The sequence below is a fragment of the Argiope bruennichi genome, chromosome X2 (genome assembly GCF_947563725.1).
Source record: "Argiope bruennichi chromosome X2, qqArgBrue1.1, whole genome shotgun sequence".
NCBI lineage: Eukaryota > Metazoa > Arthropoda > Arachnida > Araneae > Araneidae > Argiope > Argiope bruennichi.
The window spans coordinates 4,142,292-4,169,535 of NC_079163.1; the positions used below are offsets into that span (position 1 = coordinate 4,142,292).

The window sequence follows — 27,244 nt, forward strand, 5'->3', positions numbered from 1 at the left end:
ATAATTCTGCGAAGTATGAAAAGCAGAGATATAATTTTTTAAAAATAATATTGGGGAATTTAGACAGTCATACATTAAACTTATCTGAAATTATTCACGTTTTTTTCCAATTGCCACGTCTTTTATCAGTCATGTATAAGTGAATAAGAAAAATCGTATTGAATGCAATTGTGGATTTCTGATAAGGGATCACCATTAGGTTATGAGAGGGGGGGGGGGAGCTGCAGTGGATAAAAAGAAGATGTTAGTCTGACTACCAAATAAACTTTCAAAAAATACTAATTCTATAGATTATAAAATATTAAGTTAATAAGAACACATGGCTAGAGAAACTACTGAGATTATTATCTGCTTTATTATGTTTATATAAGTTATTATAACGTTTATAAACAACTGGCGTCTAGCTGAATCTAACCATGTACAAACGTGATTCTTAACAATTATGACTCATAGTAAATAAATAAGATTATATGCATCTCCACGAAGCTTCTGAAATAAAAAGTTAAAAAAATACATCATTGACATGATGATTAAGTTGAAAAAAATCTTGATGTAGATAAATTGAGCAGTTCATTAAGAGATCACCCCGTAATAGTCACTGACTAAGGTCTTAAAATGTCATTACCGATCACACATGATGTATGGCAATGTAGATAATAAATGGCATTTCTTATATGGATTGATTTTTCTTTAGCTTTGTGTCATGCAGGGGCTTCGTAGCCGCATATGTATCCTTCAAAGACACGTGCAGAACTTTTTAAGTCTGTAAATAATAAACTTATAACAAAATAAAATATTAAATTGAATGAGAAGAAAAAATAATGCTAAAATTGAAATTCAGGAATAAAATTCTCATCAGAAATGTAACAGGGTTCAATTTTTAATGAAATACACACACACACACACACACACACACACACACACACACACACACACACACACATATATATATATATATATATATATATATATTCATTTATAAAAGTTAATAAGTTAATCTAGCTCATCTAGCTCGAGGGGATAGAAATGGTAGGGGGCTTGCAATTTTCATTTTGCTATAACTTCTTTAATATTAAGATAGAGAAATCAACCGAATTAGCCAAATGAGCGACTCATTAAGACGAACAACTTTTGTTATTTAAAGTTTTTCGATAGCTGCAATTGCTTCGAAGTTAGGGACTACAAAGTTATTTTCAAGCACCTAATATTGACTGTTTCTAACATCAAAAATCTATGTTGACAGGTTTGAAACAATTTAAAAGAAAAGCCAGTTTTGAAATAAAACTTCTAATTTTCTTTTACTTCTATAGTTTGAATTTTTTAAATGCACTTGGTGTAAATATTAAAAACTTCAATAAACTACTAAATAAAATAAAGGAGGAGAAAGATTTCATGGCAACATTATGTAAAAATGATCAGCTTACTTCATTTTCAGAAACTGCGTGCTTTTTAGATTATTATATATATATATATTTTAATAATAAATCTGATTATTTTGGAGCTTTTGTTCATTTGAAGGTTCTTGGTTTGATATCTACTGTATTACTGAATGTATACTGTATTAAAATATATTGTAATAATAAAAGATAACTATCACGGATTTAACCCATGAAATGTACTTTATTAACCGATTCATAATCCCTAAGAAATCGGCAAAGATATCATGTAGATTATGTTTACCAATGAAATGCGGTGAAACCGAACCTTTGCCAATAGCACGCAATTAATAAACAAGTGCCAAAGAATATTTTTTTTTCTAAAAACCGATGTCCTCTGACTACAATGAATAGCTATCATTGAAACATTTGAATGCGCAACAGATAAAATTTTAGTACCAATATTCATTAGGAAAAGCAGACGATTTTTTCACACCAATATAAATAAAAAATCAAATGATAAATGGGTACTTTCTATTATCGAATGTAAATATTTGCAGTTCATTGAGAGAAGAATATTTGCAAACGATAGTTCATTTCTTCAAATCGATTTCAAATGCATCCATGAGCTTTATTTTCTTGCCGAATAATACAAACTTATGGCACTTTCTAGACATTTTGAAGTTCTTATATAATATAAACTCAGTGACAAGCCGAGATTTGCATACTATTTTTAATAATATTTGTACTTTGATATTATTTATTTTGCAATAAATACTGAACTATTCGATAGCAAAATGCTATATTTGCTTCCATATGTTATATTTCCTTTTGACTTTATTGTATAGGACGTGTCGAGAAGGTATTGTAATTGTCAAAAAATTCAAACTGGAGATTTGGATGACATTTGTTTCGGACGTCCCTGAGTCCGAGAAATAGATTTCTGGCTGTCTGTGACATCCAAAAAGCTTTGAGATGGAAAATGAAATTTCATAGACGGTTTTGTCACCAAATCTGTAGATTTTTATCAAATGGGAAGCAAAATCAGTTCAGAGGAAGTCTGATTGTCCGGCTAAGCTATTGGAGCACCAATGGACTCAATTTACAAAACGCAAAGAACTGTGTCAATAAAATTTGGTACACAGATTTAGTATCTAAAATAGAGATGCGTATCAAATCTGCTCACAGTTGGTCCATCTTTCAGTTCTTACATTCTCATGCATGTCAACGCGATGACTTAAATAAATGAAATTCGTTATGTGGTTTGTCTCTGCAATTGTAATTTCGTGTCAAATATCGGTGTGAATCAGTTTGCAAAAAAAAAAAAAAAAGCGTCTATAACACGTATTCTCAAAATAGATTCATTAAAAATTCTATATTCATTTCAAAGATCTATATTTTGTAATGACAAGCATATCTGTCATTTGTAATATTTTGCATGGCGTTTACCAACTCCATGCAAGGTATTTGCATGGGTCTTATCCAAGGTCTACAATCTTATGCGGGGATGGTATGCAAGAATGTTTCAAGAAGACCATTTCCATTGTTTTTTTTCTAGGAGTGAAAGAAATTTGAAAATAGTAAGTTAGATGAAAAGTAATCTACCCTTATCTTCCAGGTTACCGTGAGGAATTATCTAATAAAATCATTTTATCCGAGATTCAAATTCTAAAGTTCATTCACCTTTTTTCAGTATTTTACATGCACAATCATAGAAAATAAGGCACACATGAATCTTCTGAGTTCATTATTAAAATATTTAAATCATTTAAAAATGAAAAGAAAAATTACACATTTCCTTTCATTCAAATGATGAACAGATACAGACATGGTATGGTCATTGTGATTTTAGCCTCTAATAATTTCTACGTATTTACATTGCACACATATCTTGTTAATTTTTAAAATACTATAACAAATGTTTAAATTTTCTTAAGAATTGCCAAATATTTATTGATGCAAAAGTAGCGCGTTCGTCCACCATACGACTTGAAAATGTTATCTTTAGTTGCCTCGTGAATAGACTGTTTATTTCAAGAGTTGCATCGCAATACTCATTCTTTATCAAGATGGAAAATATTTTTACCAGATATGCCATCATACGTCCACCAATCTTCCCAGCTGGTAGATCCACCGGAATAAACATATGCTGTAGAACCTGCAATAAAAGGCAGTATTTAGCAACCAAATTTATAAATAACTCCTGCATGTCTTTTCTCAAACAAAACTAAGAAAAATGCCGAATCCTTTTCTGCAATTAAGCCGCCGAATTTTGCGGATTCTCGAGCAAACATAGGTTAGTATTTTGTCATTGAAAAGGTCTTTTATGCAATAATTGAATTTTCAGAATGGAGAAAGGGAACAGCTGTTAGAAAATCAGAAGCCGATTATTTTTATTAGGTCCAAAGATCAGATGATTTTTACACAATCGACAGTTCTTATAAAGTTCATCATGCAATTTCATAATGACGCACAATTCATGAAATTCAAAAATAAAGAGTAAAAGAATAGCACCTAAACTGAATGAAAATATAAAATTTTTACAAGAACCATTTTACTGAGTTTTTGATAAGCTGATTGAGATATTTCATTCGAATTTCGATTTCACCATGAATAAACAGAATTTGATAACAGCCAAGAAAATATAAGTATTTTTCGGACAATTCTGTTTTTTTCTTTACATTGAGGAAATATGAACGGATGTATATGTATAGTTATATATTGGTATAAATGAAACAAATAACTGAAATCAAATCAATAAGGGCACAGAATCGTTTTGTTTATCTTATCGATTAAAGCAAATACATTTTTTTTTTCATTTTAATTGCGAATGTGAAAAGAAAACATTGCCACTATTTCTAGAATTTTAGTTCGGAAATGATCACAGAGCACACAGAGTTAATATGAAGGAAATAATTTACTGGATGAAAGCTGACATATTTTTCTATACTATTACTATTATTATATTTTTTCAGTTGTGAAGGGTTTTAGAATGATTGAACTTATTTGGAGATATGATTTTCATCGTAATTGAATTACTTCCATATTTGTTCCACTCATGATTACCATCATTTCATGTTTTCTGCATTAAAATATGGAGAATGAATCGGAATGTTAGTATAGTGAATTTCTTAAGGGCTTCCTACTAATGAACATCTTCGAAGAGTGTAAACTTTTGGATTCCATCCATGCGCTTTTACAAAAATCGAAATTATGTTTAGAACATTATCTTCAAAATTAAAAATAAAAAAGTAATGGTCTGCCAATTACTACTAAATTGCTACCAATTACTACTTACTCCCAATTATTGCCAACTACTAATTACTACCAATTACTATTTTTTAAAATTCCTATCATCATTTTTATTTATAAATCTGCTGAATACTAAAAAATCCTATATATCAAGGATCAGACTTCACACAAACGCAAGCTTGTTTTTCACAAAGCGACCATTTTACAAAATACGAGGCATTGGAAATTTCCAAATAATTAAGAACAGAATCATTAACTATCCGGAAGACCATCTAAAAGCAATTGAATAAGATAAATGCTATTAAAATGACGAAGGTACACCCCGTCAAAAACAATTCCATCATTTTTTTCCAGTTAAAAATGTTTATACGAATTGCTGGCGCATAACTTTAAGCTTGTTTAAGAGGAGGTTATTCTTGGTTTCAAACTATTAAAAAATATAGCCCAAGATATTTTGAATAACAAATAAATCATGAAAATTTGTATTGCATTTAAATAGCCCCTTGTATTGAAAAATACCAATGCATTACATGTACATAAAATTGGTCATGACATGTGTGTCTTATTTTAGAAGCAGTCAATTCTAAGGCGTATTCAATATTGTATTGAAGTCCCATTTCACAGGAAAATATATTTCTCTCGTTACACATTTACAGTGCATCTCTTCAAAAGTGTATCCAAAACTACTACTTTCCTTTTCAATCCTTTTAGAGAATTTTACAATTGTAAAAAAAGACTTTTCACTCCCCTGTGTATCATATATCCCCAAAATCCTGTTTTCAACGAGATACGAATTGATTTTTGAAGCATCTTCTGAACTTTTCTTTCTCTATGGAAAAAAGGACAACGAGAAAAGTTCCAGGAGTCTTTCTTCTTATAAAGTTTGAATTTTAAGAAACAGTTTTAGGAAAAAATAGAGTTTCCCTATTTTTCTTTTTATCCATATCATTCGATGCTGCACTGAATGTGCACAAATATCTTAATGGATTCGACATTGCTTTCTATCGAAGTGGAGGAGGATAGTTAGTATCAATCGAAATAGATATTTTTCTTCAGAGAAATCTTGATTGGAATGAATCGAATTGAAAAAAATGACTTGCATGAATATCTAAGAAATGAAATTATTTTTTCGGCATTCATTAAAGTGAAATAACTTCATTAAAGACGAATGAAGGGAATATAAAATATTTTTCATTGGTCTTTCTGTTTTATCAAACATCAGAAGAGATTTTATTAATGACCTCAACTTCAAATACATACGTTCATTGACACTTTAGGTATTGATTCTTATTCTTTTCGAAATGAATTCGATATCAGTAATTATTTACAGAAAGTCTTTCATCTGCTTCAAGTACTTTTCTCATTATTTAATATATTAGTCCATTTCCAGCTTAGGGAGCCATGAAATCCTGTCAAAGTAGATTAAGAAATATTGACGATACTTAGCACAGTTATTACAAAATAAGAAATCCCTTACATTTCTTTCTTTTTCCAAAAAATAAATTATTGTTCATTTAATTAAAAAAATTTCAGTTAAAACTGTTAATTTTCTTACAGCTAAAAGTTTCCGAAAAATGTAAAATTATATACATTTCAAAGTCCCATCTTTTATTTAAAAGGGACTCAAAGCAATAATTATTACAAGTTTTGTTTATTTATATCTCCCAATGAATATCAATTGCAAAATAATTTTTGTTATTGATAAATACAATCATGCCCTTTAAGTAAACTCTTTCACTAAAGTCATTATTACTATCGAAAGCAAAATTTTTATAAATAATTCCTTCTGAGATTCTTTAGAGAACATTAAGTATTGTTATGCTTACTTTCAATTATTTCCTCCAATTTTGGTTGTGAAATAGTTTTTAAATTTCTTGCTTATTTCTATTGATTTTCTTATGAAAAATTGAAGGAATTTGCATTCAATACTCTGAGTCTGTTGAAATTTTCTATAAAAAAAGAGAGCCTTATTTTTTCTTCTATCTGTTAGTCGTATGTAATTCCGTGTAAGATGAAGTACAAGAAGAAAACTCGAGAAGCTTGTGCTATTTCATGATACTGCTATTAATAATAACTCATTTTTTTCTTTAAGGGATGTTAGACTAATAATAATTTCCAAAAAGAAAGTTAATATTCATCTCATATTATGAAGAAAAATATATAAAGATTCAATGAGGAGAAGTAAGTCATAAATGTGGAGTGTTTTATAAGCATGTGCACAAACTCCTGGAGAGGAGATGGATTGCACAAGATGAATTGGTATTATAAACCAACGTAGGGGCAGAAGCATAATCACTGTGCGTTTTATCCTGCAGGGTACATAAGGAGAAGATATATGTAAGTGAGAGTGCGTGATTACTTTATAGGTGAAAGATGTACAAAGGTCAAAAATGATATTGTACGTACGATATGCCTGATTACGCCGCACATAGAATTACAAAATTCTCGAAGATTTCTTGGGCTATTTAGAAATATCTTGGATTGCACCAGGAATGAATGAGGCAGTTTCATTTGTGCAACTCATGAGGAGTCATTTCCCGCTGATTTCAGGAAATTCCAGCACAACTATAAGTCAGGCGATCATTACGGTCGAATTATAGGACAACTAAATCTATTCATTCTTTTGCTATTCTAATATTACGCTTAAGAATTCAAATATATAGGGTGCTTACGTGCAAAAGTAGCAGTATATTTCATGAACGGATTGAAAGCCCTCTTGTTTATCTAAAAGATCTATTAAAAACTAGTCCAGGAATATTTGCTGGTTCCAGTCGTCCAGATATTGAGATAAGAGCGAAAATTATTTTAAATGGTTCCCAACTACATAGGATCAAACCTTCACTGCAAATGTTTGTGTAACAAGGATGTTACAGCAGAACTGTGAATGTGATGTTTCTGCCCCTATAAAACTATATTATTTTGGTTAGTGCTAATGAACTCTCACTCCATCTCTCTGCACGCTTCAAATGTTTTAAGCGCCAAGTAGAAAAATTTCTGCATATGTGCTAAGAATGTTCTAAAATTATTCAGCATAGTGTAATCGTTCAAGATTTACATTTGTGTCAGCGATATTTGATTCGATAGAGACATAGACATTTTAAGAATATAAAATGAAAGCCTTGTTCCAATGCTTTATCATTTAATTAAGAATACCACGACGATTACAGAATCTAGAACAAGCAGTAGATAATATAGAAAAGAAAGAAAATTAGATGAAGGGACAGCTCAAGATAATATTTTTGTTTCATGCCAATATTTCTAGGGTTTATTACTGCCTTGTTTTTTCTTTATATGAGGTTAATTTTTAGATGTTATGAAAATAATATCGTTACTTCGGCCTTTTGTGGGGATTTTGCTACGTCTTTCATCTTAGTTTTGACATACTTTTAATAGGTGCATTGTTATTCTTTATCCACCGATTTCTTCTCATATCCCAGTATATGGTTTCCCAGTTGGTTTAAAAATTAACAGAAAAGTGAATAACCACATTATTTTTATTATTTTGAATGTTGAAAAGAACAAAGTAGAATAAATTGAATTAATCGGATATAAGCATCATATACTTTGATGTTTTCAAAATTTCAGTCTTAATATCAATCGGATAACTCTTGATGGCTGAGTAAAATAAATTCTAACCATGTCAAGTAAGTCCATTTACAAGTCTGACCTCCCAGTATTATGGACATTTGAACATTACGTCAATGTGTATAAGAGAATCTGTCATTTGAGTATGTGTTGAATCACACAAAATCAATGTTCGCATGAAGGATGTAACTTTTAGAGTTTAAACAGGCTATATATAATTTCAAATTCTGAATTTTTCTTATATCCAACAATTGTGTATGACTTATTATTACAGTCTAAGGAAAATTAGGATAAAACGAAGATTTGTAATATTTTGTTCAAAAATCAAATATAAAAATAGGGGAATGCTGCTTGTGAGCAACAGATTTTTATTAATAATAGTTCGAATCTTCACTTAATTTTTTTTTTTTAAATCGTCAATTGTTTGATCTAATTCAGAGAGAAGATTCAATTTGTTGAGACACTCTTCAAAGAAAGATAATCATATATATATATATATATATATATATATATATATATATATATATATATATATATATATATATATATATATATATTACATTTCTATTTTCGAAGATAGAAAAAAAGACTGAAAAATAGCGTTATTATTATTATTATTATTATTGGTTAAAAGATATCTGGCTAATATTCTTGAATGAAGTATTAGCAAATAATCTCAAAAAATGAAAATGAAAAAAATGTTACGATGATTACAGAAATCTGATTTCTCTCTATTGCCCTACAAACTTGAAAAAAATCTGATTGAGGTTTCTCCTAAATGTTCAAGAAGAAATAATTTATATTTATTCATATCCAACTTCTTGGTTCCTTAATCTATTAATGTTTTACGGATATTGAATCACAATGAAATCTTCTGGAAATATTATTAAAGTAAATATTTCACTTTTCTTTAGATGCATCAGTTGAAGTTACTCTTATAAAGCTTGAGCAGTGTGTCAATTAGATCGATTAAATCTGAACTTTTAGTACAGATAGTTAGATCAATAACCGTTTTCTGAAACAATATTAAGGCTATTTTGAGACCATGGAGGACGAAGATTGAATGATCATCCATTAAACATCCATATTAAGCTAGCGAGAGTATTCTTAAAAGTTTAACCTCAATCACTTGTTTACCTTGGACGTTAGATCTGGAATACACCCAGCAGACATACAGTCAGTGAAACAAGTGTGTCAAAACTGAATATACACTTGAACTTATAAACAATGTTTTTACTTTACAAGTTAAATTTTGCTTTACAGAAATTGTGTTTTTATCTAATGATAACTCGGTTTCATCCCCTACCAACATGTGAACAAAATGTATTTTTATTGAAAAAATATATAAATATAACACTTAGATAAAGAAAAAAATGTCACAAAAATGAGTATACAGTTTTATTAATTTTATTACAATAAGAAAATTAATATGTAGTTACAAAACCTTTGTTTGCACCACAGCTTATAATCGCTTAGGCATGGATATGACCAGTTTTGGGATTGTTTCAACTAAGATTTCGGCCCATTCTTCCCTCAAGCCTTTCTTGAGTTCCTCTTTACTTGTCACGTCATGTTCATAGATGTATTTCTTCAATTATGACCATAAATATTCTATAACATTCAAGTTTGGTGATTGGGGCAGCCGTTGCTTGCAGTGGTACAAGTACATTTTGATAAATTTCACACTATACTTCGGATCGTTGACTTGCTGAAAGATGAAGTTTTTATCCCAGTCTTCATTTATCGACACTTTTTCGTAAGTTATTCTTCAAAACGTCAAGATATATCCATGATGCCATCAATGAAAATAAATTATCCTATTCCATTTACTGCCATACTACTTCAAACGAGGATGGATTCCCCCCCCCTCATGCTTAACCATCTTTATTGTGTTGTTAGGACTCAAGTCTTTCCAACTTCCCTCCATACTTTATATCGTCCATCACTGCCATATAGATTAAACTTGTTTTTATCAGAGAAAATAACACAAATCTAGAATGATTCTAGCTTTGAAATATGTTCTTTTGCAAAAGAGAGCCTTTTTTATCTGTTGACACAATTAATACGTGGCTTCCGTATTAGAGTGCGACCCTAAAATTCTGCATTACGAAGAAACCGTCAACAGTTTCAGCTGGAAGCGTTTATCCAATGGATGAGAGCATCAATGATGCAAGTTTTGGGGCGTTTAAGTTTGGATTTTTCTTGAACGCATAATCATCATCTTTGCAGTAACGCTAAAAATGTATTTTCGTCCTGTTTCTTCTTGATCACACATTCAGTTCGACAAAACTTCTGTAGTATATTTTCTGATGCAATCAGGATTTTTCCTAATCAATGAAACAATTTCTCGAAGAAATTTGCCATCTTTCGACAACTTGATGATTAAAAAAGGCACCATTTCAGAAGTTTCCCTCCTAAAATTCATTTGAAGAGTTTTTTTTGGTGGAAAAAATAATTCCATATTCAAAATAATTATTATTACGTTTATATGCTTGGAATATAACTGTTGAAGGCTTTAAAGAAAATTTTCATGAGAAAAAATGGTGATTAAATGACAAAATCTTTGGATGTATACTGAATTTTGTGACTTCAAATTTTGTTTTTACAACAAGAAAATTATATAATTAAAATATACTGAAGAGTTCCTATTTTTTTAGCCGAATCTATTTCTTAATGCGTATTTTAATTTTTCTGTATGCATTAAGATTAAATGTTCCGCTTGCGTTACATTTTTACACCTTTAAAGAAGAGAATAAGTTGTGTTTACTCAATTTTCCGATCCACTGTACATGTCGGAATCAGTTCTGAGAACCTCCTAATCTGAATTCGGGCAACAGTTGCCTTTGTGCCTGAAGGTAAATTAAAGAACGTGAATTGAAATCAGAATTTCAGTGCTCGTTATAATTCAACAGAAATGAAGACTCATGCGTTACGTTGGTTTTTCACAAAATTAGAATGCTGCGTTTCAATACTCCTGTTAGGAAAAGCATAGATTTGAGAAGTTTTGTTTAATGCAAGAGGAACAATATGTTTCTCTCAAATAAATCATGATTTTAACTCAGGGTCGGGCAAAGCATTTCAAATAAAGCTGATCAAGTGCATCTACTATAGAATTAGCTCCCATTTTAAGGTTAAAATAAACCAAATCAGATTTCAAATAAATCCACTTTCTGGGCAAATTTGCTTTTAGAGCTCTAAAATATGAAATGAAATTTCTGAATTTTATTTGTTAATAGCGCTCAATGAATATATTATTTTTATTGATATATGTTGGGCGTTGAAATGAATTAATTTGTTTCCCAAAAATGCGTATGATTCACTGAATCCTCGGCAGATAAGGTTTCATTTTCCTCTTGACCAAGCAGCTGCAATTTTATTTAGTAACAAATAATATCTTCTTCCAAAAAATCACTTCATGAACATTTTTTCAACTGCGCGTATTCAAAGAAACCCAACTCAAATAAAATTGTTCTGCCTTTTTGACTCCCCGCTGGGAAATCGAACCAGAAGTATTTGATCAAACTTTTTTTCTCTTGAAAGATTATGAAAGAAGTTGCTTTCAGACATTTTTTTTTTCTTCAGGATCAAAATCAAAAATTAAGAATCATGGAGTCACTTCAAATTTCAAACGAATTCTTCTTCCATTGCATAGTATTTTGCAAATTGCTCCAAAAAATTCAAAATTAAATTATTTCTATTTCGGATTTTTTACACAAATATAAAGCAAATAAAACTTGAAACAAACACTATTACCATGCAGGATTTAATGTGTTTAGTGTTGTTATAATGCGTATCAGAAATTAAATTTTCCCCGTAAGTAACATCGCTTCAATTTTGTAATACTTTTTTTTTATTATAGTTGAGAAACTGGCAGAAAATGAAAAAAAAAATATGACAAATTGAGCGAATAATTATTTCTTACTATATAAATGAAGGTATTCTAACTTTTAGTAAAAGGTCCAATATTATTATTTTTTTTTAATTGATGAACGAAGGGATTGATTTTGGGCTAAACAACATAGATTTATAAAAAGTTCAGAATGAACCTTATTTTTACTAACTAGTTAGATTTTTTCGTGGTGATATGGAATATACAAACGGAAATATCTTCTACAATTAATTATAAACAAAAAGATAATTTTTTATAGTCGTCATCAACAACAACAATAAAAAAAATGGGACATCAATTCAAAACCGGGAATGCAAAATGCTTACCAGATAACTCAAGTACTTATTTTCGCATTTTCTATCATATTACAGCATTTATTTTTACCTTTTAATATTCCGTTAGTCACATGTTTTCAAATAAATGTTGTGGCATTGTTTCCATTAGATACGCCAGTATATATTATTAGCATTAGTAAATAATATTGCTATATAAGTACAATTTAAAATACACTAACAAAAAACATAATAATTTTTTTAAAACAAACTAGCATAATAGCAAAAAAGAATTTTTTCTCAGACATAGTATCATCTAGAAAGAATTAATCATGTATCGGTCAGATATGCGCGAATAACGGAATATTAAAATTGGTTGCGCAAAAATGATTTAAAGGGACATATTTATTTAGATGACTGAAATACTTATTAACCGGGTTAAGTAACCAGTATTCAGGAATTTTGCCATTATAAAAACAGAGAGTTTTTAATAATTTCATCTGCTATGCACTTATACATGTGCATAGCAGACGCGCATCTGATGTCAGTTTAGTACCTAAAGAAAAAAAAAAAAACTAAAATATTTTAACTTTAAACGTGTTGTAAAAACTGAATTGTTTAGATTTATCAACCAAATATCAGAAAGGAATTTATAAATGATTTCTGTGAAATATATCTTGCAAATCTTTGATAAAAACAATTTTGAAAGATTTTTTAAGGGGAAACACATATTTTTCATTTAAAATATTATACACTTTTCAAGTTTAATATTATAATTAAAACAAGATAAAAGAAAGACTTTGATATTTTGGATATTGCAATATGACAACCGAGATGTGAAAACTATTTGAATATTTTCGTTTGATTCGTGAATTTAATCAATTTATGCTGAAACACTTTCGAAAAGTTTGAAAAAATTTGAATAAAATATAAATTATTTCACTTACATTTTTCTATTTCAAAAAACTGCAGGAAATTAAATTAAAAGCTTGTCACTTTTCTCATTTCAATGTATAAGAAAAATGCCTTTTTATAATTTCGAATTTTCAAACTATCAATATGTTTATATTTTAGATAAGTTGGTAGAGTAATTGAATTTAAAATATAAAAAAGAGCATCAAGGCAAATTATTTTCCAGAAAACATTCACGGTTTATTAGTTAACATCGATTTTAAACTATTATATTCTGTACAAGATTATTTCACTGGAGTATAAAAATATGACGCTGGAAAAAAAATACAACAATTCTTTAACAAATAATTGTCCATTTGTGTTAATATTGCTTCTAAAACAGCCACGAGGGTTTTTAAACAATTTGAAGTTTATGATTGTACTTTTAGCATTATTGTGTAAGAAATCTTGTGTTATTTGTACGCATTGATATCGATGAAACAACATCAGTTTAAAAAAATTAATATCAGTTACTAAATCACAGAGAAAATTATGGTTTCAGAAAAAAAAATACCCAATAAGAAGAAGACAATTATCTCACTACTTAGTCACAGAAACAGTTTCTGTTTCACTCTGCATGTAAAAGGTAGTTTGGGATTTCTTTGTGGTTTATTTGACATTATATACTAAAAGTATATCGTTTTTGTTAGGAAAGATGTTTTAAATATGAAAACTGTCACTTTTCTGAGAACTAAACTTTTTTTAGAATTATCAAAATTCAATACTTGCAATCTGATGTTTTTAAGCGGAAAGGACAACGTGAAAATATAAGTTACATTCTTCCTCTCTTGTAATATAAAATACATTGAGACATTAAGATTTCACATTTAAAAATAAATAATTTAAGTGATATAAAATATAATTTTTCAGATGCCTTAAACTTGATAGACAAGCACAGATGATCTGAAATTTCGCAGTGATGATTTCTTCAACAGAACTAGTTAAAAATAAATTTTACATTTTGTTCAATGGAAGAAAATTGCTTTGAGCCTTCTTTGAATAATGTATCCTTTACTGATATCTACTTAACCAATTCAATTCAGAATTTTAGATAAGGACTGAAACAGCGATTGTTTTATCTATTCGCTTTTGAGTTTTTAAGTTGTTTGAATTTTGATTTCAATGTATATTACTACGTGTGTGTAATTCTTTAAATTTCTTTTAGTTCGATTAATGCCCTTTTCGAAGATCCACAAGTACTATCTTGGAATGGGCTCATAATTTTAAACGAAGGCAAGAAAAGACATAACATAGAACCCGACTTCCACACTACAGCAATAGTATACAGTCCATTCTGGGTTTTTCATTTCTGGCTTGATAAATTGTGAACTTCGTGAATATTGTTTATTTATGGAATTAATAAGTGATCTCAATGACTTCGTTTGCCAGCATTCCTGGAATTCATTTGGCTTAAACATGTGCTAGACATTTATGATTTACACAAACTTCTTTAAAATTTAGGGAATATAGTACATATTTATTGATTGTAGTAAACACATTTTTCTTGCATAAGTAAAAGAAAAATGATAATAATTAGAGTAAAGATATTTTATGATTTAAAACCATTATTTTTTTTAAATTCAAGCATGAACATTGCACTTATTGCGTATTTCTCATGAGTAAGACTGAATGCATAATTTGCATCCTTTTTCGCATATGCATGAGAAGCAAATGGACTGCCATACTTAACTTAAAAATGGATTTACCGTTTTTACTACACTAGGGGAATAGTTTTTACTTTTTGATTATCATTCTGCAGAAAGGAATTTATTAATTACGAAATGTTATTTCCTAGGCCATTTCAAATAGGCCTTCAATCCTTTTACATCCAAACTCAGCATGATTTCATCAAAATCTTCATGATGGGCATAATGTAACTGAATGTCAGTCAATGTATTTCTAACAGATAAAAGGTAGTTCCTTTCAGAAGATTACCCTTTTAAAGTGAGTATGTGGGTCGCAATTCCGAGATTCCCAGAGTATTTTACTCCCCTTAGTTCTATCTTTTTCTGTTTGGTTTTTGCTTTCATTTTTATCCCTCATTTACTACCAAAGGAGCTCTCCATAAGAAGTTATTGCTGCTCTGTTTGCTTCTTACTTCTCATGGTCACACAATAACTCCGCGTGTTGGCCACGTAGGCCGACCTACTAGATGAGTGGTGCACTGTGATCTTCGGTGTAGCTATTCGTCAGAGTGGTTGATTTGCAAAGAATCAAACGAAGAGTTTCTCTCTTGGGCTTGCTGTTAAGGATGTTTACTGTCTCAGAGGCGATTCCGAGTTCAGAGCAACACTAAGGTCAATAGCAAGACCGGGAATGTCCCTTCGCTTACTGAGTGAGCAACGTTGTCTGACCTGAATACTATTTGAAGAAGAAATATGCTGTTTTCAGTGAGATATGCGAATTCTTCATCTAATAAATATTTGGATTTTTTTTTCATTAGGAAACGTATCTGTCTACAAAATGAATACTTTCATACCGTTTTTCAATTTTCATCTCAAACAGGCATCATTAACTGTATTGGGAAAATGTGTTCATCAAAAGACTTCGCTAGAGAAATTTGCTAATAGAGATTTTTTTTTTTTTTTTTACGGAAGCAAGCCTAGGAAACTCTGAAACTAAAATTACAACCAAACCAATCACCATCAGTTCTCAATTCTCACTTTAATCCTCAAAAGTGGTTATTTCTTGTGGTGAACTTTGCCACATCCTAACAGAAGAAATATGCCATAACTTAAAATTTCAGGAAGTATCGCATATCTACTATGTTGACTCTCTGATTTCTGAAGGCAATTGAAATCAAAGTTCAGTTCTATACGGAAATATTTTTGCTAATGAAAGGCTGAAATAGACTCGCCCATCTTTTCCCTAATCTAGGGATGACTAAAAAAAAAATCCTCAGATGTCACTAATTTACTGATACATTTGTGATTAAGAATCACCATGCGCGATTCTATCTTAAGACACATGTAAAAAACGCATCCTGGGAGAATATAATGGAATTTAAAAATTCATTTGTGTCTTCATGAATATCCATCAAGCAAGGAGAAAATATGATCCCTTTGTATGCAGTGCTCTGTTACGCATTCCGTCTAGCACATGTTTCATGTAACCTAAATTATAACTCAAATTCTTCTTAAATAGATTACTGAAGTCAAATGCAGCGTTTTTTTTCTGAACATAGCCAAGTCATCTTTTAACACAAAGCTAATCGATATTTTATTGGCTCATTTGACGGTAGATTTTATATTAATAATACAAACAGTTTGAAAGACTATTTTCACAAACAGAGACTATCTTTCTGTATAAGATACACATGCGTAAAGGGCAAAAATAGTAACAATAGAAAAAATTTATTTTGGAGAAATGTATAACATTTTGTTAGTGAATAAAATAGAATTGCATACGTCTGTATGCCTTCATATAAAAGAGATAAACTGGAAAACTAAAAGCGTGTAAGTAAATTACTCGTATAATATGCATGGAATGTATTAAATGTATTTTATTCGGAGTTGATAATTAAGCAAATTATAATGATGTTCAATTCTAGGATAAAGTCTTTAAGATAAGTTGAACTTTAATTGAAATATCTTTAAAAACTTGATTATCCATGAGAGAACTTAGTTGTTCATTAACCCTTTGACTGCCAACGGGACCTATACATACCACTAACCTTTTAAAATCAGCTTAAATAGCTCTAAGTAAAAGATGATTTTTTTGGTTGGTGGGAGGGTAAATTTGGGTATCATGTCCTAGCCATGGAGGTTTATAAACATTAAAAAAATCGAATGGATTTGTGTAATACAGAAGCTATTATCTTCATTTTTTCAGAGAAAAGATTTTTAAAAATTGGTAGTCAAAGGGTTATATAAAACGACTATAAAGTTAATCAATTTAAGTATTTCTCAGATAAAAGAAAATAATTTTAAAATTCTTTGAGTATGATCATATATTTAAAAATGTTTAAAGTAATGTGTTTAAATGTTTAAATATTGTAATCGATATATTTTTTGTTTATTTTTGAAGCATTCTATTTTCAATAAAAATAAAGGTGATTGATCTTTTCACAAATATTGATTTCTTGATTGTTTAGTCTGACTGCCGTTGAAATTTTAATGAAAATGTTTTATAAATTTCCAATTTTTAAAATATATAGAAATATTTTAGTTGAAACAAGTTTTAATTATAGGCTTCTCAAAACTTATATTATAAACTTATATTATGATTCAAAACATTGTTTTAAGAAATTAAGTTATATTACTGACATATGCTTTATTATTACGGCTTCTTATTCCTTCAAATTAATATTTAATGTCTTATATTTTACATGTTTTTATCAAAACCGAGCGAAGTATTAATTTTAAGAGAAAACGATAGTTAATAACTATTAAAAATTTTAAAATTAGATTTTAAGAATACTAAAAAGAAAAATAATTTTATTTTGATTATTTCTTACTATTTAGTAATTATTTGAAATTTAGTATCTGAAATTCTTGAACTATTCTTATCAAATTCTCAGCTCTGAAGATTCCTCACGTATAAAACTGGGATCTAGTTCATTTGGTTTATTAATTGATAATTAGGTTTCGAAATTATTACAACTGTTCATTGTATGTAAAATACAAAAGCGCGTGAAATACTATGTTGCTAATAAATTTAATACGTTCTATGAATTTTTTATTATTTTTAAATTGTTATTCCTTTAATAAAGACCAATCACAGAAAAAAATTATAAATTTTTGCGTAAAACATTTTTATTGCATTTTCTGAAGTAAAATTCAAGCCAGGTAACCAAGTAGTGTTAGATATTAATTTCCCTTACAAATAATACTTCTCTCGAATACAAAATTTTCAACAAAATAAATTTCAGTAAATGAATTCCTGTAGAATTTAATTATTCTTGGTATTCTTTAATATTTTTCTTATTTTGATAGTGTCTTTCAATAATATTTATTTTTGAAAGTTAATTTTTATTGGCATTCGTAAAATTCATATTATTGAATCCTAATTCTTTCCACAATCTTTTGAAAGTGTAACACAAGTAAAAGTAATTCATCACTGTCAGATAGCGGACAATCCCCTTTCCCTACATGATAATTTGCTTTTGAACCTTGCACCCCTTGTTTACATTAGAAAACTAGTATAGAAGTTACTCGGCCGAGTTGAGTGAGGTTAAAAGAGAGAGAGTGTTAAACTACAAAAGGAAGGAAATTTTGAAGCAAACCATCATGTTTTAAGATTCCATTCACCAAAACTATTGCAGTTTATTATAGCAGGTTATATGAGCATTGTTGTTAAACCCTATAATCCAAATCCGCTCAGAGGTTCTAATTACCAGAAGTTTGGGCAATCGAAAAGCATTTACCACGGTTCTCTTACTTTTTCCCGAGCTAGTGAAAACGTCTCGAAAATTAGCCGTGTAAACGCACAGTGTGTGAATTGCAAAAAAGAAAAAAAAAGTTTCTTTATTGAACACTTGTCTGTCCCGCAATTCGGAAAATACGTCATGTTTGTCAAAATAATGCAACACAATTTTTATCCTGTAGTTGAAAAAATTGTCAAATCTCAAACATTTACAACTAGAACTAGTTATGCATCTAAAATGAAAATACCTTCTGTTCGCCAGAAGCCAAAATGTACGAGAATCTAGATTCAGGGAAAAACACTTCCAGTGCTTAAAAATGCGCATTCTGGTATTGCGCTCCCTAGTATATAAGATATGTTCGATTTTTAAATGATTACGCGAAGAAATCTAAAAAAGTATGTTAATAACTGATGATCAGCTAAACTCAGATTCAGAGAAAGCTAAGTTTTCTTTCCTAAAGCTTCGTCTTCTACTGCTAGGCAGACAGATGATTTTCCCCGTTCACCAAATGCAAATGAGCCGAAAGTTACTAAGGAATCTCTGTCTGTACACTCCTAAGCTGAGGCTATTTTAATAGACAGTTCTTTCAGTCACAAAACTGACATCAAATCCAATGTCATTATTTACGATCCAAAGAAATCCTTCGAAGAAACCCCTCCTTTTGTGGAACATCAATAATCACCACTGACTACAAACTTTACCTCTTTTAATAAAACTGTCTTGAAACGAAAATTATATAAAAAAAGGAACATTTCTATGTGTTAGTTCTAAAACGTTTTTCACCCTTGTTCCATGACAAGCAAGTTATTAGACAAATTTTGCATTTGCATTTCATGATATTTTTGCAATTGTAATTACAAGATTTTATTTATTCATTGCTTTTGTAGTAAGATTTTATCATAAAAATACTCACAAAAGACCCTTTTGATACTCGAATTTCATTTATATCACAGTTATGGAGCAGCATAATCAAATCTGGCTTTTGTACCATTAGATTTCATCAAATAAATCAACGAATCAACAGGGTAGTTTTTCAATAGATAAAATTGCTAAAGAAACCATCTATTATTAAGAATAAAAATGTGTTTGAAACGAGGAAAATACGAGTCATTTAATGATGTCCTTACTATCAAATGCAGGTTTAAATGCTGAACAAAAGCTGATGAATATGCTGATTCCAAATGACATTACTGGAATTGAAAGAGTTAAAGGTGAACTTTAGAATTAAAAATAATTGAAAAAAGTATTTTCAAATGAACATTATTTTAAAGAAAAGATTCTAATGTGAGCAAAATGAATTTCAAAATTAAATGCTACACGGATCGAATGAGTGAAATCTAAAAGTGTCTGGTCACCTTTGATTTTTTAGAAACATAAGTTGATTTCGAAAACTGAATTTCAAAAGGAGCAAGAGCAATGATAAAGTTCGTGTTTTCTTCTGGATGTCTTTCTTCTGCCTCTAAATTTCCTAATATCGCGGAGACCTTTTCCAACAGTTATTGAGAGTGAGAGACCAAGTATCTTCTTGCAGGAAACCTTTTCTCATAAATGACATCGATTGCCCTCCCCTACATGTACTTCCAAAAATGGACATAATTTCACCTTTCATTCAATTGTTGTGATTTTCAAACGTGCCTGCAAATAATCACTCATTGCAACTTCTCTGAATTTTGCCTTCAAATAGGAATAGTATTAGACCTCTATTACCTTCATCTGCGTACAGTATCTCCATTTGCTTTTATTCCTCACTGATTCTGCATCTAATGAGAAAACCATAGAAAACAAAGATTTTTTTTCTTCTAATGACTTAAATTCTAAAAATTTTGTATCAAATGCAGCTCTTCGATGCATTTTTGATGGGATGAAGTTTTTTCTAAACTTGATTGTCCATGTTACAAGTCGGAAAGTCATTAAAACTTTATTTTTCAACTTTTTTTTTGAATTTTTCGAAATTTATATTTTATGTAATGTTACATATTGCTATATTTACTACGCCATATTTTGGATGGCGAGTTTGTCATTCTTGATTAAGTGAAGAACATATTCATGACCTTAAAAATATATGTAGAAATATTCTTCTCCGAACACTGTTGGAATATTATCTTAAGATTACTTTTAAATGACTGCAAAAAGCAATTTTTAAACTTGTTTCCTTGAACATGAAACTGAAAATATACTTTTATATTATTTTACTAAACACACTATTAAAATAAATTATGATACTGTGAGATCAATCGTTTATTTAAAGTGGTCATTTACTAACAATATTTCTCCTATAACGTTTTTTCAATATAATTAAGTTAGACCCACTTCATTACGTTTGCGAAGACTTTTAGAAAAACTTGTAAAAACACTACAGAAATAATAATAAAATAAAATAATAAAGATGAAGTAAAGAAGGGAACAAAATTCACAGCAAGTGTTCCACCGGTGTCAGACTGCCAATGAACAGTTACTAAAGTGATTTCTTTGTCTTTTAGCGTTACAGCATCATAAAAAAAACGAAAAAAAAAACAACACGCATATTTCACGAAAAAATAAAATAAGCGTGAAAAAGAAGAGCGAATCTTGGGAAGGAGAAACTAACTGAAATATTACTGATCTTTTTTCCCCTGTAGTACAACCGTACGTACTCCGCATTCTATTTCTCGCCGTTGAAACATCTGGCGAAGAAGCACACAGTTGAAAAGAGAATTCACTACTTTAGCATTCCCTAAGCCTATTGATTCAGTGTTAGCTGGATGCGAGAATTCCTATGGGCCCCTGTAGAAACAGTTTCCTTACCAGACACGTGGTACATTCCTCTGGGTGTTTTGGCTTCTTTCAGCCACTTTTACCTTTCTCCGCATCGATTGAACTAAAATTAATACCCTTTACTCTTATTTCAGATTCGTATTTATTCGCTACTCTCCAGTTTTTCACATAAAGCAAATAAGATCTCACGCTCTCCCTACTTTTCTTTTAGCTTGGCGCTTTCTGTGGAGAGTTCATTGTTTTGTTACAATGAAAGAAAGGATTATCCTACCTAGTTTGATTTTATGAATTCTCTTTGGGCATAATTCAATTAAAAATTTTATTTGATGTATACAAAATGTAGACTCCAAAGGTAGCATAAAGATCACAAATATAATATATTTAAATTTTTTAATGATTTTTAACCCCCCCCCCCCATGAGAACGAGGAGCTCTAAAAATGACAACATAAAAGCTCAAATAATTAATTTCATTACATGGTTGCTACGGATGCTTAAAAATACATTACCAAATTCGGTATCTCGATATAAGTATTTAAAGGCGCAGTGCTACCAAATTTTTAAATGGAAAATAGTGAAGAAAAGATTTTCACCGGAGAGAAATGCCATTGAATCTCTGGTACCACTGCAAGTGTTTAATTTTCAGATCGTTCTGAAATATCATTTTCTTTTCAGTATCAAATCTTTAAAACTGAATTAAATTTAGTTTTCTAATTTAAGCTAAGGTTACTAAATAGTACTTACTCAGTTAAAGAGTGGCTGATAAGATAGATTTATGTATAGTTTATATGTAATATGGTATTTAGCCATCTCTGTAGTTCAAAATTTAAATATCAAAAATAAATTTTCTCACATTTATTTACACTGGAAATGGATGAAATCAGTTTTACATAGAGTTTTAAATGCAAATTATAAAAAAAAATGTACACATACTTTTGTTCTTTGAGGGGGAAACAAAAGATTAAGAAAATCTATTAAACCTGTTAGAATCTGATAATATAAAGGCTGTATTTTAATATAATTAAAGAACGATGAGAAATTCATGGCATACCCATCACTATTTGGCTTTCATGAAAATTGCGCTCATACTTTTCAAATATATTCTCAAATATTTAGAAATATTAAGACAAAAATTAAAACACAGTAGCAACTAAGAACTATGGTAGATCACTTCACATACTGCACTATAATTAATAATTTTGAATGTATATTGGATATTTTATCAAAATAAGACTTAGTATTTCTGTAGAATGAAAAAAAAAATTCAAGAGTTTTATTCTGAAAGAAATTTTAAACTACTATTTATTTTTTTAGTAGATTTTTGTGGTAGTACTAGTTACCTTTGGAAACTAAGAAGTTCACCCTTAACAATAGTTTTTGTTGCTGTTAAATTATTAATACAGAATGTAAAACTAGTTTAAACTTCATTTTTATTATTTGAAACGATCGAAAAAGTTAAATTCATAGAGAAATCGAAATTTATGCGAAAATGAACTATATTTTCTAAGATTGCTCTTGAAATAAACATTTTTAATATTAAGGTCAATGGATAACCCCTAAATTGACAGTGTAAAATTCTACAAAATCATACATCTTTTCACGAAAATGTAATTAAGATACAGATATTAAAATTTTTCTTCAATTCATTTCAGTTTCAATAAACATTTTCCATTATACTGATTTCAAATTATATATCTTGAAGTCTTTTAAAAGAAAATTTACTGAATGCCACAATGAATTTTTTCAAAAAATTCCATTTCATAACATTATATGATCAATGTTAAAAATATTTTTGGATCCTTACGAAACTTCACATCTATAAATACGTAGATAATTATGACATGAGTGGAGAAAATTTTTAGAATATGTAATGAGAAAAAGAAGCAGAAGAAAGAAAGAAGAAAGAACTGTCTAAGATACCATTTTGAAATATTACAATTTAAAAAAAAAATATCTCACTACATCAAGACAATCCAGCACAATAGCTTGAAGTCTATGAACTGTTCAGCCTCTTTTTTTCTCTTTCTCTTTCATAGTCTTTTTCATTCCTCCTTCCTTTTAAATGCTCACAAAAAACATATTTTGTCACCAAATTCCTTACCCAATACCGACAATATGAAATTGTGTACATTCATGTAATAGATATCGGGTCAAGATAAGAGATGACTTAGTTTATGTTTATATTACTCCATCACCTTTCGGACACTAAACTTTTGCACAATCGAGCCACTGTTCCATTTCTTTGTTTGTTAGATGATGATCGTGTATTTTGCCTAACATATTGTAATTTTCAAGCGGTGCATCGTAAGATCTAGTAGGGAAGATATATGGTTATTCATTGTTATATATGACAAAACATTTTTAATAGCTGTTTATTTCTTTATATTCTTTTTAATCCTACTGAAAAAATCAAAGTCCTTTAAAGATTTAAGATAAGATGACATGGCAAGAAGATTAATTATGTGTAAAATAATATGATCCTCAAACTGTTTTAAATCGCATTGTAGTCGCATACGAATAATATTTTAACGCTATCGAAAATATGCTAGTTCCAAAGAAATATATCAGGCATAGCTAAATCGTTTAACACAATACAAGCAAAAATGTCGCAATGCAAAAAAAAAAAAAAAAAAAAAAAAGTTATTAAACTACCAAAATTTAATTTCTTATATTCATAAAATGATATGAAATTTCTTTAGAAAGTACATTTTAGTTCCTGAATGTTGCGAGATCTATTTTAATCCTCCATCAGGAAACTAATATAGAATGTTTCGAAAACTACACATTATGACACAGGGAATTCTCAAACTTAGCAGAGAAATACGTGTTCAGTGTTGGGTAATAAGAAACACACTGACTTAGGTTTGTATTACTCATTATGAGCTAGTATTTCAAACAAAATAATATTTTCATTACAATGTATTACTTAAAAATCAATCAATTTGCTTCATTATATCTTCTAAGAAAAAACGTATTCAAATTTTATCAGGATTGTCATCTTATTCAAAAACACCTTGCCCCAGTTCCGGGGCAACTGCCTAATCAAACTAGGTACAATAGAAGGTACCATAACAGAATATAAGATTTTTTTTTTTTTTTTTTTTTTTTTTTTTTTTACAAATTGAGTGAACATTTGTTTCCGAACTAAAATGAAATTAAAAAAAATATATTGATCAGATTTTTTTTCTTAAAATTTTATAGAATTACCATTCTGAATTTCTGAAAAGAAACTATAATTATAATTGCGAAATTAAATGGAAAAACCAAATGTCCTTTATCGCATTATAAAAAATTAATTTGAAATTGATATTTTGAAGGTGGAAAAATATTTTGCTGAACGAAACATACCAAAGAAAGAGAAACGCTTCATTCAGTGAATTTGAGTGTTAAAAATTTTCTAACATCAATGATCCGGAAGAGAAACTCGACTTAGAAATTAATGTTGTCAGTAAATCAAGAAAGCAAATCAATGACTTTAAAACAATAAAGTGGTTAAGAGATTTGAAAAAAGAAACAATGAAATCAGTTTATTTCATTAGAAATTAAAAATAATGCTGCAAATAATAACAAATATATTAATCTCTTTAAATTATGGAAATAATTCCACTACAATTAACTGATGCTATTAAAAAGATATTTTTTAAATTTAAAGTGATAAAAAGCGTTTTTATAAGGTAATATTTATGAAATATATTGCGAGGAAAGTAGAAGTCAGCATATTTTTTATTAACTAAAATATTATATAACTTCGGAATGTTTAAGTTTAAACAATGATTTCCCTCTTGTTTTGAAGAGTACGTCAGAAAGATTTCAATAATATTTTAAATAATATCTAATTCGTATAAAAAAATATATGCAAGTAGTCTTTTTTTATATATTGTATATAGTGTAGTGTTTTGTAAAAAAAAATGTCTACAAATTGAATATTTGTTTGATTTTTAAAAAATTATCAATTTACTAAGTACATACATTTGAAAGTAAGCGAGAAAAAATTTCCATCAACAATATTTAAATTTTTTTTACGTATATTTAAAGTTACTTTATAATATTAAAAATGAAATAAACCACACTATACATTTTAGAAAAATGAGAAACTTTATTTTTGCAAACAAAACGATGTCAATTGTTTCTCTATTCTGCAATCCAACAGTAAATTAAATTTCAATTAATTTACTGCATAATAAATATTTAACTTGAAATGAATGTCATAAAATAAAATTTATTCCATATTCAAAAATAATATTCAGTAATAAAAGTTAGTTGTTTTCTCTTTTTAAACAAGCGCCGAATTCATTGCTATTCATTTTTTTTCAAATGTCATAATTTACAAACTGAAAGAATGAAAATAATCTAATTAGGAATTTGTTCCCTGCTGTTCGTATTTGTGTTCAACCCAACTACAGCCATAGAATCTAAAGATATATATAATTTTTACAATTTTTGTGAACCTCGAGAGTAAAATTTTTTTCTCATACTCAAAAGTATAGGTGCCAAATTAGTGGCTGCCAATAGGGAATTATAGAAATTTTTCGTTTAAGCTTCTGTTATCCCGTTCTGATAAAAGACAGCCTTAATCAAAAATTTGATAGGTTAAAAGTGTTTATTAAAATCGAAAAATTCGGAAAAGACGAAAAACTCTTCACTTGAAGGAATTTGTTTCATTTCAAGCGTTAAGATGTGCATAAAAGTGATTTCAGATGAATATGTGATTTTTTTCAGGTACTTTATGATGAACTGATTTCTAACTTGATTCGAGGAATCGACATCAAGAATAAAGGAAAGAAGTGCCATAAAAGTGTTGTATTCTCATCGAAAAAGAAAGCCCTTCTGACAAAAATTGAAAGCACACTTGGGACAATGAACTCAAATAAATACCTTGTGTAATACGCATAGGTCCAGGAAACTCAAATTTATGCAACGATATCTCAAGAAAATGATCTTGTTTCGGATTTATCTCATTTTCTTTTACTCTACTGGAATTTAAAGAAAATGAATCAATGACACAAATCACTTTAAAGCTTTCTCGTCATTATTTTTCCTTCTGCAGATGTGGCTTGATAAACTAATATTTAATTTAATTTAGGAAACTATATTCAGACTGGAAGAATAGAAAATAATGAATGAAAAATATTGAACACCTGGCAAATAATTTTATAGCAACCAACTTCATTAATACGTAGAAACTTTATTTAAGCTATATGGTTTTTCAATGTTTATCATTTTTAGTAATTTTGTAAACATAATTTTTTTCGAGATACGACTTCCTTCAAACCATTCTGATGAGTATGATTTTATAAATATAATCATATATTTGAAAACTATAATAAATTATTTAAAAAGTTTTCTGCTTAATTTATCTTGCAAAGGGTTTGTCCATAAGCTTAATTTCTTATAAATATAGTGTTCACTGAAGTTATAATCGAAAGTTATTATTTAACAACTGCATGTAGTAACTTATTTCTCTCACAACTACATGCAGAATATTTGAAGATTAGAAGCGTAAAACTTCTTTTTCTGAGTCCGAATATAGTAAATGATAGGAGTTTCAACGAGTAAAACGATTAAGTGCCCTGAATACTCTTTCGTTGAAAAACGCTTTGATACGTGTTGCCAGTGACATATGTATCTCATTGATTGAGCTGGAGAATGACCATGATTATGCTCTCAGAAATTAACATTTTAGAAATGGTTTAATACCTCTAATCTGGCCAACACAAAAAGTTGGCCTGAAACTTATATATATATGTGAAATGTACCTCTCACTTACAACTGTAATTTCTGGTATTTTTATGAACTTGAAAT

At 29.1% G+C, this 27,244-nt stretch overlaps 1 protein-coding gene across 2 annotated transcripts in view; it reads right to left on the minus strand.

Moving 5' to 3' along the window:
* Positions 1 to 27,244, minus strand: part of LOC129960469 (carbonic anhydrase-related protein 10-like) — a 423,345-nt gene that overhangs the window by 298,158 nt on the left and 97,943 nt on the right. For both annotated transcript variants that reach the window (XR_008783594.1, XM_056073927.1), the window contains exon 3: positions 3,463 to 3,534. Coding sequence is in view for 1 of the 2 variants with exons in the window: in XM_056073927.1 (XP_055929902.1) it covers positions 3,463 to 3,534 (72 nt within the window). In the remaining variant the exon portion in view is untranslated. The remainder of the gene's footprint in view (positions 1 to 3,462; positions 3,535 to 27,244) is intronic.